General features: G+C 43.9%; 1 protein-coding gene across 1 annotated transcript in view; it reads left to right on the top strand.

Moving 5' to 3' along the window:
* The window catches only part of LOC146344276 (uncharacterized), a 177,936-nt gene that overhangs the window by 99,630 nt on the left and 59,162 nt on the right, over positions 1-19,144 (top strand). The window contains exons 3-4 of the mRNA XM_084860345.1: positions 7,405-7,478; positions 7,754-7,857. Of these exons, the coding sequence (XP_084716471.1) occupies positions 7,405-7,478; positions 7,754-7,857 (178 nt within the window). The remainder of the gene's footprint in view (positions 1-7,404; positions 7,479-7,753; positions 7,858-19,144) is intronic.

The raw sequence follows: 19,144 nt of genomic DNA, 5'->3' as shown, positions 1-19,144 counted from the left end.
GCCTTAGGCAAAGTTTCAAGGTGAATTTCTATGGCAAAGTTAAGGAATTTTGAGGGAAGCAAAGAGTTTTATTAAGACTAGTGAAATTTCTTGAGGAGGTTCTCCAAGAAAGAGTTGCCACCAATTTTCTCCTGAAGTGACATTTTAAAGACAATTCAGAAGTTCCTGCTTGGGCAGAAGCTTTCAAAGGAAAAACAAGTAATTTACATAGTATTAGCAAAATTTCTCAGGCGGGATTCTGCACATCCTTAAATGATAGAACTGGCAATTCCTTCAATTTCAAGTAAGCAGTTATGGTTAGTATCGAAATCGAGTCTCATTCAGGACAACGCTGTATTACCATGTGCTTGACTATCTGATATTTGGCATTGTGGTCCTGGACGTGACCTCTGCTTCACCCGTGATTGTTTCATTCAGTATTGATATTTCTGAACACAATATTTAAACTGCCTTACACTCCTACAGCAGATGTTTCTAATCGCCTCATACTTCCAGTGCAGTTCCAACAGCTTCTATTATCTCTCAAACCAATTTACCCATGTGGTTTGGGATGCAATATAATTTATTCCAGATTCTAATTAGCATTTCCTTCGGTGATGCATATTTCACTCTTCAAGAACTTCTACCTTACATTCTTTTTTTCTTTTCTTTTTTAAACCCACCATTCATCTGCATTGACAAATGGGTGTTATTTATGACTTTTCTAATAGAAATATCATTCAAGAACAGATCAGATTGCCTTTAACAATAATTCCATGGAAATTAAATCTGTTCCATTTACTTTTAATGGTATAGCCCTTTACTACATTAGCACTTCATAAGTTGGGAATGAATTGCTTCTCTTTTTCAAGTTCATTAGACATTTCTGTTATCCAGGCAACTCAGTCATCTGTGTCCATATTTTGGCATCTGTTAAATTAAAGTGAAGTTCACCCTATCCCCATGCAACCTCCTGGATTAAAACTTACAAAATTTAATACTTCTCTGGATCCTTGCATGTGGATCCTTTGAGGGTGCAATCCAATGCAAATTTACCTGAGAGTAAGTCCCATTAAACTCAGTGGTTCATACGTCTGAACTCTGAATAGACATACATAAGACTGCATGTTAGTCTCTGACATCACAGATCCTTAAATATTAACCAATTAGTTATGCATCTATTACTCTAGGTCTTTAATTCGTAAATAAAACATGGAATAAAAATACACTAAACCACTTAATCCACGTGTACTTAATTTTGAGTTGGTTTAATCCAATTGATCTCAATGAGACAAAATCAGTTAAATTTCTTAGTACTTCCCTTAAATTTGATTGTGGATTGGGCTATAAAACCTAAAACACTGCTTGCTAAAATAGCTCTTTATTGGTTTATTCTTAAGTCTGATGTATACAGGGTGTATAGCCACGGGTAAAGCTCTGACTCGCATAAGCATTCCATTCACACCCCATCATATTTAAATGCAATCACCAAATGTTCTGGTTAAGATTAAGTATAATCTCCCCTCATTCACACCACTCCCATTTGCAGGGGGCAAATTACAGAGGAGCATTTTGATTATTTAGGGTGGAAACTGAAAGGATTCAAACTGTTTTCGGAGGTTTGTGTGTGCTTATAGGCAATGCTTCATTTCCCACTTTCTTCTTTTAAAAACTACCCAGGAGACCAGTGGCAGGCAAGCAGGCAATCTGGCCCTCTTTCTCCCCCCTCCCCCTAAAAATAAAGCCCCCATGGGTATGTTTCCCTACCCACCCTCAGCATGTCCTGAGATGACACTAGCCAGGGGACATGTTGGGCGTGGGTGGGGAAACATGGTAGCAGCCAGAGCTCTTGCTCCAGCTGTGCAGACTTTATTTTTTGGGGGGGGGGAGAGGTAGCTTGTCTGCTGTTGTCCCAATACATCTCCTTTAAAAACCCAAAAACAAAGGGGAAAAGGAAGCTGCTGTCAGTAAGGTCACCACTCCCTGAAACAGTTTTAATTCATTCAGCCCCACTCACCTCAAATGCACATTTTGGTGAACCCCCCCCCCCCCCAGTGTAGAATGAACCTGGGGAGACCCAGGTTCAAATCTCCATCTAGCCAGGAAGGCCTCTGAGAGAACTTGGGCCAGTGACTATCTCTCAGCCTAACCTAGCTCACATACCTCACAGGGTTGTTGTGAGGATAGAATAGGAGGAGGAGAACCATGTATGCCACCTTGAGTTCAGGTTTGGTGTCAAGGGCGAGAATGGTCAGGCATCTGCTGCAGACCCACACCCCTGGAGTTGTTCCTCCTCTTCACTATTACAACTGGTTTGTTCATCTGCCTCTCACATTGGCCCAGACAATGGTGCTGGTGAAAAGGAGGAACAGTGATCCAAGCAGCACTAGGCAGGTGGGTCTAGCCACCCTTTCAGTTTCCCCCAATGCTCCAGGGAGATCCCATGTTGGGGGCATTGTGGGAATTTGAAAGGGTGGCTAGATTCAGCCACCTGGTGCTGCTCAGAGTGCCAGGCCAGAGAAAAAATAGGGGTGGGGCAGGACAGGCATCAGCAGTGATCACTTTTTCTGATCATTTCAGCAAGCGTCTAGACCTGCAGGGTAACTTGTGCTCACTGCTTAGTCCAACATCTCAGTTGCACAGTACCACTCTCTGTAATTTCAAAAAAAGGTTTATACCACCTTATTAACAGTGATATTAAGAGCTATAATGTTGTTGTTGCTGATCCAGGAAATGTCAACAACCAGCAATAGAGGGAAAGTCAAGATCAGCCCTCACTTATCCCTTTTGTTGGCACAGCAAGCATCAACAGCCTGCACAAGTAGGAAGGGCAAAGACGGCACTTTGCATTCAGCCCTGTTGAGCCCACTGGGTAAGATCAACTGCCAGCAGTTATCTGGCCTTTCCTTCAGTGGCTAAGACCTGCTTAATACAGGATGTGGGCTGCAAGTAAGCCCTTACCATTGTACACTTTCCATGCATCTCCTTATCACGATTAAATGCACTTACCACATGCACTGGCCCACTTGCGTGTAGCATTAGCTCACCAGCAGCAGCTCAACCAACTTGGGTGTAATTGCTAGCATGCTAATGTTACATGTTAACGGGCCAGCACTAAGGCTGGGCTATCTCTGCCTAGTTCCACATTTCATGTATGAGTTTATTATGTATTGTTACATTTATATCCCACCTTTCCTTCAAGGAGCTCAAGCAGTGTCAGCTCCAGGTTTTGGAGGGTCCTTGAGCAAGACACCCACAATGGGCCCCCTCTCTCACTGAGTCTACCATCTCACTTCTGTTACCAGCTACCTTTGCTCCTCATCATCTTTCTTATCATTGCTACCACTCGCTTACTTGACAGACAGAAAACAAGTAGGATCACTGCCACCCCAGCCAAATATGCCCATTTGCAGAGGAGGGGTGGGGGGCACCAAAGGACTTTTTGCCTAGAGCCTCCTCAAACCTGGAGACAGCCTCCTGCTATTCAGCAGCATAGGGGATAGGGGGGAAACAGATGAAGACACGAATTGGTGTCTGGTGTAGCTAGACTTTTTAAAGTGTTGGCCTCAGCGTGGCACCATTCAGGCAGCAAAGTATCTTGGGCTAGCACCATATGTGAAGCTTTCATGTAACACAAGGGGGCAGAGATACACCTGAGACCTGCCCCTCACAGGAGGTTACTTCTTGCATCTCTGCGTGAGTCACTGCTCATGGTTCCATGACGTATGCCCTGAATAGGGTTGTCTCATGCAGAAATACAGGGAATGGGCTCTTCTGAAGGTTAGTCATTCTTATAGTGTTACACACTGTAAACGTAAACCTTTGGGGTACAGGAATGAAGCATGCCTTTCATTTTAACTCAGAAAAAAGCATCTCAGCTATCAGAAGTGTGGGAAACATTAAGTATGAAATGTTTCAGCTAAAATGGCCAATGGATATGTTCTGGATGATTTCTTCTGCTCTCTTCCACACTTTTAAAAATGTCTGCAAGTCAGCAAATAACAGCAGTCAATGAAATTACCTTATTCATCAGGAGGGAGAAAAAGTAAAAGAAACAGATATAACTAATCACAATGGAAAAATCAATGATTACATGTTTTCTTTTCTGGTGAATTATATGAAGGCCTGATCTTTGGAATAAGATGTATTTATACCATTTGCATTATTTATAACTGATTTAGATACAAAAAGAGCAAAAATTCATTCAGGCAACAGGAGAAGAGAAGAGGAGAAAGATATCTTAATAAATTGCATTGTTCAGATGTGCAGATACATACAAAGTCCTCCAAGGTATTTAATAAAGTAGGCCAGAGAATACTCCTTTGTGTATAAAACTCTGTTGCAACTACATTATTAGCTCTGGGGTGAGGTTTCCCAATGCTACTGAAATATGCTCAATTTAGATTCCATTTTATACGACTGAGCCTGAATAATTTTATATGTGTATCTTACATTTTAATGTTTAGCTCTCTCTCTTGTATTTTAAAAGACTGTAAATGTCTTTCTTTTTAAAAAAGAAATATATCTTCTTTGTATTACATTTTCATTGTTCTTAATTAGACTAAGAATAGTGTCTGAACCAAGGGTAGCAGTGGAAGATATATATATATTTATAAACATTTTTTGAGGATATATTTATTAGAAATATATTTAAGCTTCCTGACACTACTATCACATGTTAATACAGTAAACCTTTGGCTAATATTTTTCAAGTTTGAAACTAGGGCCGACCCTACCATTAGGCAAAGTGAGGAGGTCTCCAAAGGTGACAGATGCTGGGAGGCAGCAGCAAGGTGTTAGAGGAGAGCTGTGTGCCACATGTCCTGCCCTCCACCCCCTAACTTAGCCTGTTGTTTTCAGGCACGGTGGAGGATGCTGTCCCATCATCTGTGTTGAATAAGGTTTCAGCTGCTGGTCCAGGTGGCTTTTGTATATGGAGTGGGAGGGGGTGCTATCTTATTCTTCACCTCAGGCAGCAAAATGTCTTGGGCCATCCCTGCCTGAAACCCACCTTTAGTCTCAACCATCAACATAGGATCCAATGTTAGGGCACAGTCAGTCTAGTCCAGGTACAGCACCAACACATAGTGGGTTTGCCATAAGTTTCAGTTTCCCACTGTACCTGCTCAGTCCATGTGCATGCAGTACATCAGGCCATTACAGAGAATGGAAGGTCTGTGCACACGTACAAACTTTAGTAATTTGCACTGAACCAAGCAGGAGAGCTGGATGGCGAAACTGGAGGTTCACACGAACCTACAAATCCCATAGTGATCTGCATGCTCTGAGCAAATGCATGACCATGTACACAAGCAGAGTGGGGGTGGGGGGTGGGGAGTGGCTTTATTGAGCTCTGTGAGTGTTAGGTTTGGGCTAGGATGGATCATGCTTTTAATGATTGCTTTACTTCTCTCATGCTTCTCCCTCCTCCTCCTCCTCCTCCTCCTCCTCCTCCTCCTTAATAAAAGAAAAAAATGGGGAGGGGGTGCCATTGCTGTGACCCACTTGAGATTGGGGCATGGCCCTGCTATGGCTCATAGACTACTGTGCCAGTGAACCAATCACTTAAACAAGAATTTAAAAGGTGAGGGTTAAATGGATTTAGAAATGTATTCATTGTTTTATTGCTTGCTCGCTATGTATTAGCAGAAAAATCAGATTCTGACTCTACAATCTTACAAGGAGGAGGTACTGTATGGGCACAAATGTATAAAGTATACATATTACATTTTCTTAGGAGCAGTCCTATCAGGAGAGTGCCCCAGGAACCAGAGGATATTTTGGAGTTCCCCTCTGAGGCAGCACACACTGCTACAACCTCGGGAGGGGAAATCCAAAAGGGGATTATTTCCCCACCCCCACTCCTTGCAGCATTGCAGAAAGCAGTGTGGCAGCTTCCTCATCGAAGGTCGGAGCTGCGACCTTCAGTAAGGATGCAAATGAGGGGGCAGGAGGGAAGGCACCGACAATCTGCAACATCCTGAAGCCCCCCAGTCCGTCCCCCCAACTCCACTGCTAAGAAAAGCAACAGAAAGGAGGACGGAGAGGTGAAGATCACCTCTGTTCCTTTTGCTCTGCTAGGCCTCTGTTGGCAGAGCGTTGGCTATTTGGAGTACTCCAACTTCAGAGCACTCCTTTGGAAAGCATAGAGTCGCTCTGCCCAAGTGCTTTCTTTGCAACACAATCCTATGTGTGTTTACTCAGAAGTAAGTTCCATTGGGACTTTCTTCCTAGTAAGAAAGTACCCAGGATTGGAGTCTAAGAATATTTTCATTTAGCTTGCTTGGATACCCACACCAGGGTCTTCTGTTGTGTACTGTAATGGTGTTTAATTTGAAATGTTACTTTTGACTGGCCAACTTGTTCCACTACATTCTTGCTTAAGGATATCTGCTAGCTCTGGAGCATTTCCTCACTGAGAAAAGAGACAAAGGATGCCAGACTAGGTAGTATCGTAGACGTACTTTCTTGTGCATGTATGTGGTTATGGAGCATAGTACACAAAGACCACGCTAAAAGGTGGTACCCACCATGGGTTTGATTGTAGAAATGGAGTTCATTGACAGATCTGACGCAATGTTTTTGGACTTGCATTGTGACCTAGTAGTAATGCTTTCACATATGGTGGCATGCAACTGAGCACCAGCTGAATGTGCCTGGACCCATCTAAATGTAGGGGTTTTGTAGCCCACTGTGAGTTAATGTCATTCACTTAATTTGATTAACTGACATATTGCTGCTTTCAGGATATGTTCATTCTTTTTGTTAATCTCACCTTTCAAAACCGTCTCCCCAGACCACCCTGATAGTGGGTCTCTGCTGCAGCAGAGGCCCACACTGCAGCCGGGCAAGCAGAAAGCTGCCGTTGCAGGTTCTCCTAATAGTGGTAGCAGATGGAAAGCCCCAAAATGGGGGCATTACATGGTTGAGGCTCAATTTGGGCCCATCAGTGAGGCCAACCCCAGAGCAGGCATAGCTAATCCCCCTATTGCTTTCAAGGCCAGGGGGAGGAATGTAAACATATAGGTCCAGTGGGCTATACAGGCCAGTGAAAATGCTCCCTATCTTTTGCCCTGGCTGGTCCAGGCTAGGGGTGCTGGGGATGTAGCGGAGATCTTCCTCATTGCTCTCCACTGACCCCTCACAGGATTGCCCTGTTAGTCATTAAGGTACCACAAGGTGCTTTGATTTTGCAGTGACAGACCAACACAGTTAAGCTTCTAGAATTCCTGCCATCTTGGATGTTCTCATACATATGTGCTGCAGAAAGCATGCATGCTCCTCAAAATTCCAAACAGCCAATCAAAATGTGGCATCTTGCTGATTGGCCAGCAAGATATGATATCACATGACCCTGGCCACATGTCACCTCTAGAGTCTTCCCACAGTTATTTGTGCTTTTAATTTGTTTTTATTTTCTCTAAGTGGGATTCCCAGGTTGCGATGTGGCGGAGAAAAACTTGATTCACCCTCTGGCAGTCAAGCTGTTGAGACTGAAGGTGGGTCAGACTGTCCAATTACCTCCTGACATTTCTGTAGTAGTTTGTGGTCCCCTATAGCACAATGAGTTTGAATATTTCAATAATATCTGTTCATCCTCAATTTAGACCTGTTTTGAACATACAAAAGAGCCTTAAGTGATTGAAATACCAACCTTGGTTGGCACTTTGAAAACTCAAAAGGTTTTACAAGATGAATAGCAAACTGTGGATGACAGCTCCCGTGGAGCCATTATTGAATTGCCCTGGTGATGACTGCATTGCTTTGGATTTAGATAAAAGACTCCATACAAGACGAATGGTGGGAGGACATCAAACAAGACTGTGTCCACGCAGTGACAGAAGCAATCCAATTGAAGAAGCTGCTGATTTCCCCAAGGCAACGTACTATTTCTTCTAGAGTAATTTATATTAAGGAACTAAATATTGTATATTCATCTCCTATTTACACTCTTCTCTAAAAATACAGCTTCCCCCTTGTCAAATGGTGTGTTTTGCCTTGGCTAGATAAGAAATAACAATATGGAGGACTTCTTAATTATTCTACATCCCACCTTTTACCTAGTTACAGTAGCAGGCTGCGTAAAGATAATAGACAGAAAGTTACAGTCCATAATGTTCAGATTAAAAACATTAGTCAGCAAATCAATGGCGTACACATACCAACACTGTGTGCTTGAAGCGCTAGTGAATACAAAGGGAATGGACAAATGTCACTTCCATTTTTATAAAAGCCCATTCTAGAGCATTACCCATTACCCCATTGATAATATCCACATAAATGGGTTGGCTGAAATCTTGGTTGCTTTGAATAATTTTAGTAGGAAAGCAACTAACAAATTCATAAATGCATGAATGCAAACCTGTGGGTTTGAAAATGCGTATATTCAGCGGCTGAAAAGTACTGCTATGTGATGTCACCAGAGCTGCAAACACTCTGACAAATTGCATTTTTAAAATTTACTTACTATTTAAATATCTAAAGCCTGCATTCTCCGCCATTCACATAGTACCAGTAGTGGCTTATAACAAAAGGAAAAACAGAACAGCTCCCAATAAAATCATGACAGCTTAGCAATAAAATGACAAGTAAGTAAGCAACCAGCCCCAAATCCCATGCATGCATTTAAAACAGAACAAATCAGCCTAGAGGAGAAGCTTTCTGAACATGCCAGGTTTTCACCTGGGGATGAAAAATCAATCATGAGAGAGGAGTCTGGCTCACCAGGGACAGCATTTCTTCCCCTGAGAGTTGCCGTCCCAAGTCATAACCCCTTGCCATTCACAGATGACAGAAGGGAAAGGGACAGTGGGGGAGGCTGGGGTGGAGTCCTGCAGCTTAGGGATGTGGCCTGCTGGACAGTGGTGGGGCCAACACAATCACAATCCAGACTCAAAAGTAGGAACTAAGGGTGCATTCAAACAGATCGGCTCCAGATGGCTAATGTAGTGAGGCAAGCCACATTACCAACTTCCATTGCAAAGAAAGTACAACTGGAAAAAAATTAATTCCCCTCCACACAGCAATCCACTTCTTGTTTTCCTTCCTCCATTCGCAATCTCTTCATAAAAAACTACTCCCCCGAACATCACCCCACCCCCTGCTTCCTTGTTGCTTGCCTATTCAGCCTGTACCCCCGACTTAACTGATGCTAAGATTTCATTAGGGTAGCCCACTAGTCCATATTTAACAATAGGGCTGAGTCCTGGGATATGGAAAGAAAACTATCTCTGAGCATGTGTACAGTGCCTTTCACTCATCACTGAACAATTGCAATCTCCCCCCGCCCCCCTAGCATTTAGAAGCAGCTTGCCTCTAAGTACATGCATAGGCAGGCTGAGCGTACAGTAATCTCTCCACAACAGTTCACTGATACTTTCCTCTCCTTCCCCCACCCTGCTCCTCTTGTTCCAGCCAATCCCCAACATGTTTTCTTCTCTTTATTTCTTTTCTCTCTTTTTTTTTAACAATTTACCAGCACCACAGAAGAAGACACTTTTCATTTTCTAGTGCTCATCTTAACATTTTATCTGTCAGGAGCGCCCTTGCTGCCTTCTGAAATCCTCAAGTAGCCAGAATCAACACACAGACGATAGGGCTCTTTTCCAAGGCTTTATTTCCATTCAACCTAATGACGCTTACAGATGCTAACTGCATGAGCCTAATGAGGGAAACTTAAGAGAGCTGCCTACTAGGGGTTTCTAGCCTTAGTGAATCAGTTGATCGCCATTTGGAGGGTAAAGGCGGGAAGCCTCTGAACTTAAGGGCCCCTTTCCTGTGGGGCATTGGGGCGCAGCTGTTGACGTCACGCCAAGCGGGCTGAGCGCCTCCTCTCGGCGGCCTCCATCTCCCGCTTGTCCCAGCGCTTAATATCCCGAAGCTCCAGTTGTCCCTCCCCCTGCCTGCCAAGGGTCACTACCACTCTCAGGAATGTGATCAGGGAGGGGCTGTCCCTCCAGCGGCGCCTCTGAACAGCGCGTGGGTTCCTCTCCAACAGTTTCTCTCTCTTCCTCAGAATCAGAACTGCTTTGGGGCTCTATGGGCTCCGATCCAACCCTGACATTATCAATAAATTAAGGGAGGAGATAGAAGCCAGAAACCATTTCCCTCATCCAGACATCTCCTGCTCTTTACATGAGGGGTGGGCAACTAGTGGGCCTTCGGATGTTTTGGCCTACAAATCCCATCAAACCTAATCAGCATAGCCAATGGTGAGGGCACATGGGAGTTGTAGGCCAAAACATCTGGAGGGCCACAAGTTGCCCACCCCTGTTTTACATCCATCCCTCTTCCCCTCTTCAAATATCCATAGCAGCTCTGGGAGAAGCAGAGAGGGCTAGTCAATAGTAAAAGCAATGTATTAAAGTTACCTAGTGAACATGATCAATAGTTATATGATGGGGTACAGAAAAATGTGGCAGTCGTGGCTAAAATGGAAGAGTGTGGGGCAAGGGACCCATAGGGTCAGGAGAGAGCAAGCAAACAGTGTGGTCTAAAACAGGCATTCGTCTAGGTTCCAGAGCCAGCAGCTATGAGAAAATGGGTCACAGGCAAGAGCATTGTCCAAAGGTTCAGTTCGATTTACAGTTACCTGGAAATAAGCCCCATTGAGCACTGTAGGAATTGCATTCAAGTAAATAGGATTAGGGTGAGGTTGCAAAGCAGCCTAAGGTGGGTTCCTGAGGTGGCTGATAGTTGGTGAGGTAGGCAAGCAGCATAGCCTTCAGGCTGGCAAAGGTAGGTCCTGATTCTATGGCAGCTGTAGCTACCATAAGGAAAGGTAGAAAGTAGGCGTTCAGACTGCCAGGGTCTTTCCTCTCTAGGAGACAAGTTACTCGGACTGAAGAAGGATAGCCTAGGGGCTATATACAGCCAAGTGGTGCTGCATTGGTCCCCTGTGACTAGGTGCTGAGCCAGCTGGTGGGGCTTGCTTGTAATGCTGCTGCCTGGCTGGCACCTCTGGGTATCTCCCTCAGCGGGTGTTCTGCCTCAATGGCACACAAGGTGAGGTGCAGGAGGCTGGCTGGCTTGGAGACCTGGCTTGAGGCCCCTGGTGCCTTCCAGTTTCATACCCTGCCTTGGCCCTTGCAGTCCTCATCTCTGTAGAGGGAGGGATATGGAGATATGCCTATATCCAAAGGAACCAAGCTTGAAAATGTAAATTGCATTGATATATAATGTCTGCCTCTGTCCTGGGGGAAAAAGGTTTCTCCCTTCTTGCAGTGATAGAAAAATGCATGCAGCCAAAGGGAAGGACTTTGAATTCCCCAGTGATTTCAATAGGAGAGTTAAGAACATGTTTAAATCTCTCCCACTGAAATTAATGGGACTTAAACATGCTTAAGTTTGACTGGATTCTGCTCTTGGTGTTTTGTGGGCATTTATGAGCCAACCTGAGTAATCAACCCATTTAGTGACTAGGCAACCTATTTAGTGATATGGTAAAATTCTCAGTATGGGTCAGTTCTGGCACCAGAACCATGTCTTCCTGTGGATCCAATGAAGATTGGAACCAGATCCCTACAGAGTCTGGGCCCAATCCTGATTGGATCAGTTTCAGACCCCACCAGCCACATTGCTTAAAATGACCCTCTCTGCTGCCCCCTTAATAATGCAGACAGCAGGTAAAAGGCACAGTAGGCACTGCGATAAGGCCTCCATCTGCTTCAAACCCAGTATGTAGCCCTCACAAAATCTGAATAAATAAAATAAAATAACCTGGAATTCACAAATTTCTGTGAACTGCCCAGAGAGCTTCAGCTATGGGGTGGTATAGAAGTATAATGGATGGATGGATGAATTACTTCTGGAGCAGACTTGGGGTATGTGTGTTTGAACAATGCTATTCCTATTTTTACTCTATAGCCTATGTACGTAAGTAGGTATTTTCCCTTATCCTATAATAAAGATTAAACTAATTTGTTGTTCTTGTTGGAAGGAAGCTACATGGTTTCTGAATTAAAGAGGGATAATTGAAGCTGGAATACTAGCCCAGGGAAGCAATATATGCAGCCCCCAGATCCCCAGCATCTACCGCCACTGAAAAAAAGGGGAAATGCTCTAGGAACAGGCTCTATGGTTCCTGCCACAGTAACGTTGTTCCTAGAGTGTCCCTAGAATATCTTAAGAAAAAGTGTTTGAAGATTCCTGCCAGCTTTGTAGGATACTTTAGGAACAAGGTTTCTATGACAGGAACCATAAAGCCTGTTCCTAGAGTATTTCTTCCTCTCTTTTTTGGTGAATGGATTGTGGTTGCTGGGGTTGGGGTTTCTACACCTTGATTCTGTGACATTGAACAGATGCTGTTGCTGCAAGATAAAGATCTCTTGCTGCTGGGATGTGTATGCATGGAAGCATATGTGTGGCCCCTGCCACCCCAGTGTTGTCCACACCAGCCCATTGATAATTGATCAGCAACTAGCTGTCGCAATGAAGGGGATGACTCTTGACAGTTTTTGTAATGTCTGGCTCTCTGTGTTAGTATCTTCTCTCATATAGGCTTTCCATATTTTATGTAGGGATGTCAGAGAATTCCGCCACGGATCTTGGTGAGGCCGAATGCCAGTGCATTCAGCTCCCCGAACTCCGTGGCAGAACGGCCTGCCGCCCCCCCCCCGCGGATCCCCCCCGGGACGAGACTTACCTGGGGCGGATCTTCCGGGCGGTAGCAGCTCCGGCGGTGGCTTCGGCAGCGATGGCGGTCGGTCTTCCGACCGGCTGCCGCCGCCGCCATTTTCAGGCTTCTGGGGGGGGGGGGGAACGTGATAGGCTACGTAAAGATTTACATAGCCTATCATGGCTAGGTTTAAAAAAAAAGAAAAAAAAGATGTGATAGCCTACGTAAATCTTTACGTAGCCTATCATGGTTGGGGGTGGGTTTAAAAAAAAACAACCGCATACGCAAATGGCAGCGTCTACAGCCGCCGCCGTTTGCGTTCCTTCTTTTTACCATCTTAATCTACGTAAATATTTACGTAGACTATGATGGCGAAAATCAAGGGGAACGCAAATAGCGTAGCGGGCGCTATTTGTGTCCCCTTTTGATTCGCTGTTTTAGCCTACGTAAAGATTTACGTAGGCTAAAACGGTGAATGAAAAAGGGACGTAAATCTTTACGTAGGGACGTAAATCTTTACGTAGGCTAAAAGGGACGTAAATCAGACGGCCAAAAAGAAGGAATGCAAATGGTGGCGGCTGTAGCCGCCGCCATTTGCGTACACGGTTGTTTTGTTTTTTACCCAGAGCCCTCCGCGGCCGGAAATCCGGCTGCGGACGGCTCTGGCCGGGCCGGGCCGGGCCTGGCCAGCTGCTCCACAGAGCTGCCGTGGAGCACAGCCGGCCGTTCGAGGATTCTGGGGGGAGGAACGGAGCGCCTCCCCCCCGGCCAGGATTCCAGGGGGAGGGACGGAACACCTCCCCCCCCCATCAACATAATCCGCAAAAGGTAAGTCACTTTCGTACATCCCTAATTTTATGAGCAGCTGGTGATTCTTTGCTCTGGGTGATTTCTTTTTTGAAGGTTTGATTGTGTGACATGTGAAGCAGGGCATTCTTGGTCATACCACCACTGCTGTAGAACAGGCCCCCCCCCCCACTGCCTTTTTGGGTTCACTGAATTAATCATTAGTAGAGTGTGATGCTACAGTGCAGCAGAATGCTGGGAACTGGCTTTCTTTTTATATATTCCGAAACTTGGATTGTACTTGCCTTCTTGAGCCTATGCTTTCCTTGATATCTGTTTGCATTTTTTTATTGAGCCCAAAGATTTTAGGGAAAGTAGTTTTGTTGTTGCTGTACTTCTCACAGACGTTTTGTCTGTCTCTGCAGGAGAGGTGATAAACTTGTGGCACCCCAGATGTCTTGGCCTACAACTCCATACTCCCTCGCCATTGGCTGTGCTGGCCAGGGCTGATAGGAATTGTAGGCCAAAACATCTGGAGGGCCATAAGTTGTCCACTACTGCTGTATAGCAGAGGTTGCTTCCATAGGGCAGAGTTATTTTGAATTTGCCATTCATTTCACTCCTCTGGAGGAATCATGCTGAAGAGCTTACAGTGTCGAGCCCTGGAAGCTGGTTAAAGGCATAACTAGTACCTGATATCTGAAATTACTACAGTTCAAACTTTTAAAAAAATTCGCTCCAGCCTGTGCCTTGAGAAATAAAGGTATGTTAATCAGAGAACCACATAATTGGGTTCAGGGTGTTCCATGGTCACCCTTGCTGGCTCTAGAGATAAAGGTACTTCGAAAGATTATGGAGAGATATCTGGAATTTATTCCAGGCTGACTGTGAAATGACAGATCTTTTTTCTTAATTACGCCGGCTATCAGTCTAACACCTGTACTTAACCATTCTGTCTTGAAGAATCCCTTTTGATATGTTTTATTGTTCCGCCAGACACTTGGCAGAGTAATGGTGCATGGATGTTAAGAGGTTTATTACTGCGGACTGAAAGCCTGATTGTAATCTCCCTGAGTTAACTCCAGGGCTTTTGGGATTGGCCTGCAGACAGGGCAGCCACAGATCTGCAGACATTACGGATTTGGAGCAGCACATCTCCCCCCCTCCCCCAGGTGATTGGCTAGGCATGTGCTTTTTTGTGTCAGCCAGCCTGTGCAGCTCCTAATTAGGTGTGTTACAGAGTAATAGTCTATTACTTTGTAGTCTGGCCAACCTCGGTGAATTCATGTAGCAGTGCTGGCAGACAGTTGTCACCATTGTCTTCTGACAGCAATTCCATCTCCCTGCTGCCCAGCTCACGACCATCTCTCGTTAAAAACACCACGAGTACCCTTGCTGCAGCAATGAATCATACACAGAGGACTTCACACAAGCTGAGCTTATTGAGCTGTATTACAGGGAAATATATCTCAGATGGCTCCATTGCAGCCAAAACAATCTGTCATTTTTAATTCTTTCTGTCACCTCATTAGGTATACAGGAATACTGACAGGAGGGGGAAAAGGAACTCCAACATCGAAACATTTCTGCAAGTCCAAATTCACATTTTAACCCAACAGATTACTAAACATATGCAACTTGGTGGCTATATAACAAAATGAGATACTGAATAGCCTCAGTAAGTCTAGAAAGCAATTAAATACATGCTTTTGCTTCAAAGCTTAGCTTTATCACAGAAAAGCTCACATCTGTGAATTAGGGGTCCTGTTTCAGATTACAGTGGTGGTGGCAGGGAAGATTACTGAGTGGGAAGTGGGAGAACATTCAGCAAAATCAGAGGGCCCTTTCAAGAGAGACGCACGCATACATACATGCACACCCCAGTTAAGAAGCATTTCTTGTGATTTCTTCTGGCTGGGCCATGCTGGGAGTTGTAGGCCTTTTCTCTGTCTAAACATGCATAGGATTGCACCATAAGCAATTCTGAATATGCCATTAAAACTAAATTAACATTGTCATAAGTGCAAAAGAAAGAAGACAAAAACCTTAGCACTTTTAGGGCATTGATCACAATTAATTAATTACCTCAATATGACAAAAACACAATTCACTGTAGACATTAGACCAGGGCTGGGGAAACTTTTTTTATGTTGAGGCCATATTCCTTCAGGAGTAGTCTTTCAGGGGGCCCCATGCCAGCCAGAGACAGATGGAGGGGCCAGAGCCAAAAAGGGGGTAGGGCCATTCATTTTCTCTCTTTTTGTCACGCTTTTTCTCTCCCCTGCCCCCAATCTTTCTCCCCACCGGTGGGCTCCTGGGGGAGGACCAGATTAATCTTGCTACACTGATCACTGGCCAGGGGCATCTGAAATGAGGCAGATGGTCTCCGCATTACATGGATATGTGTTTTTTTTGTATTCTGTGATGATCCAAAATTTCCATTCCTCACTTCAATACTGTAACTTTTACAAACGATTAATAAAGCAACATATTTAAAGAACATTTTCCTAGCTGTTTTCCTTATAAAGTTGCCAACACAATTGAACCACTTCTTTTCTTTTCTTTTCCTTTCTTTTGAAGCAAAGGGATTTTTACTTTTGGCATGAATACCTAGTACACATAGGCTCATTTGCTAGTTTATAGCAATTAATTCAGCAAGCACATTAATATCCCACCTTTCTTCAATCACAGAATCCAAAGCAGCATACAGTGCTTGCAGGCACTCTCCCATCCAGGCACTGACCAGACCCAGGCTTGTCTAGCTTCACCAAGCTGGCCACAGGTGCAATCCTATACATGTTTACACAGGAAAAACGTCCTGCAACTCCCAGCATGGTTGTCTGGGGCATTTTTTCCTGTCTAAACGTGCACAGGATTGCATCATGTGCCCTCAGGCTGTGCCATAGCAATGGGCCCTCAGTCTGTAAAACCATTCAGTAGGCCAATGGTACAACAGTTTTGTGGGGAGGAGGAGGGGGAGAAACTGACAGCCCTGCTATAAACATGAACAAGATCACAATATTCGTCTTCTTCTGACACACCAATACACAAGCATTTAGAAGTTCCATGTCCATCAAGTAATCTTGACAAATCTCTGAAAACGTGCCACTTTCTGATCTCTTACTAAATCTAACTCTGTCTTTTCATCAACATTTAATATTTTATGTAAATACTTAATTGATTTTTTTAAAATCAGGGGCCAAGTAGGTACCATAAGGCAATATTGTTCTCAAATCAAAATATTTACCCTGCCTGTAAATATGAGAGTAAAGGAAAATGTTGGCTAATTTTCTGCAAATACAAAATGGCTATTTCCCCCCGCCCCAAATCTCTCTCTCTCTCTCTCTCTCTCTCTCTCTCTCTCTCTCTCTCTCACACACACACACACACACACACACACACGATCTTGCTTGTTTTTATGTTAATGCATTGAAGTCTCATTCTACTGGAAGTGCAGAGTACATTTCGAGGACTCTGATCTTTTTTGCAGTAACACACTGAGTTTGCAATAATAATGTTTATGCACAGATGTAAAGAATGTGCTGACAGATTAAAAAGGAGTCAGCCTATGTTTGCACAGTGTTCATTTTTATTTTTATTTTTTTAAAAAACAGACTACACCAGACTATGAACAAACAGATTTTTCCAGGAACAGAATGAGCTCACAGTATATTACAAATCCCTGAGCCCCCCCTGGACTAATTCAAAATCCCAGGTTAGAAGCACTTCAGAGAATTTCAAGCTCTTGTTTTAATTGCAATTAGCGATTAGTATGAATGATTGCCCTACTAACACTGAAAAGGTTTGTCAGCCTAGATAGATGGGACATAATCCTTCCCAGTTTAGATATAGCATCTGCATGTGGGGGAAATCCTCCATTCCCATCCTACCCCACCCCTCTTGGTTTCATGTGCCGGCACCAAACGAGGCCATTACATGGAATGAGAAACCTCCCATACTGCTATTCAGCCCTCCCACCTCTGCTCAGTAAAGGGGGCATGAACTCTGAGCTCTTCCCTATTAACTGGAGCATGACCTGAAAGGGCTTACACCCCAGTATCATGATTTAAAGTGCAATCCTGCACAACTGAGTTCCATGGGGCTTACTGCCACATAAGTGTGTATGGGGCTACAGCTTCACACATCTCTTTTCTTCAATTGTAAAATATAAAACAATCCAACCAGAAATAGGAATTATGCACATTTGAGGAAAAAATGTAAAATTATTCTCCTAAGAGTCTACTAGTCTCCACAGATCTGACAGACAAAATTCATATGAGGTAAATGGAAAAGATTTTACCCCCCTTTAAAAAACAAAACAAAACTAGAATCCCAATAGTCCATCAATGTGTTTTAAATTTACAAAGCATACTCAAGATCTCTTTAGTGGTAAGGCTGATCTAATCTGTGTTAAATATGCACTCTTGCTTAAGAATTTTAAGAAGTGTCGTTTCTGGATCACATCAAGGGCCATCTAAACAAACATGCTTTAAAATATATTTAATTTAATATAAAATATTTATATTTAAAATATAATGGCCCTGTTCAGACACACATCGGGAAGGGTGGTTAGGCTAACCATGGTACATGGTGATTACCACTTACCACTGCGAGTGCTACTGCCACACATGCAGGTAACCATGTTCTGCAATGTGGCTAGACTAACCATTCTCTAACCACCCTCCCTCCCAAAGGAATTAGCAGTGCTCTGGATGGGTGGCCATGCATCCCAGTGGCCTTTGTGCTGCCAGCCATTTTGGTGCTTGGTGCTGCTGGCCATTTTGATTCTTGGTGGCTACTCCTTCTTTGGCCCCTCTTGCCACAGAGCTCTATGGCAGCTGTCAATTAACCACGGAGGCTGTTCAGACATCATGCTAAGCCATGGTAGAGCCCAATAACCACCAAGTGGTTAGTGAGAGTGGTTAGTCCGTGGTTAATAAACCACCATGGTTAGGACCAACGTCTGTTCAGACATCATGCTAAGCCAACATGGTTAACTCAAAACTCCTGACCATCATGGCTTAGCATGATGTCTGAACAAGGCCATAAAGTATTTTGAAATTTGCATCTATAAGTACACATTGGCATATGCAAATGTTATGCAAATCACTATCCTCTTGTCCTCTTTTTTTTGGTGCTGCATTTCCTCTTTTGGGGCGATTCATAAATGGCCACCCTGTCAGAAAGTCACTATTCCTCCAACCAGAGGCACAACATGACGATTGTAACCCTGGTCTACCTAGCTCTATAGGGCTGTTGTCAGGATTACTGAGAGAACGGAATGAAATGTGCTATATAAATGCTAATCATTATGCCAAAAGGGGGGGCCATTAAATATCTAGAGAACAGATATTCTTTGTAGATTCATAAGTGGTCTGAGATATGAAACAAATTAATGGGCAAAATGGCCACAAAAGTATGAAACTGGTCGATAACTAGCTAACAACAATGATTTATATTAAACAAATGAAGTGGCTCCCAACAGAGATTGGTCACTTGGGAAATAATGTAACAGTTGTCCCTGTGGAAAAATAATTTGGTGCTTTCTTTGCCAGATCCTATGTCTGACAAGAGAGTCCCTGATAGCACACATGTAGGCCTTCATATGGATAAATGCTTACAGCTGGCATCCGGTGATAAAAGAGCAGATAAGGAAAGGGAAAGAGGTCCAGCAACTAAATATAGAGCCCACTGATTGCCAAGACACAATATTTTGACGTTGTCATGTAAATATAAATGGCAATCCTGCACTCTCTCTCATCC

Source organism: Heloderma suspectum, chromosome 5 (genome assembly GCF_057233095.1).
Source record: "Heloderma suspectum isolate Gila_16-S chromosome 5, 16-S_ref, whole genome shotgun sequence".
Lineage (NCBI taxonomy): Eukaryota > Metazoa > Chordata > Lepidosauria > Squamata > Helodermatidae > Heloderma > Heloderma suspectum.
The sequence above is the reverse complement of the archived record's forward strand: the minus strand, read 5'-3'. Positions and strand labels throughout refer to the sequence as shown.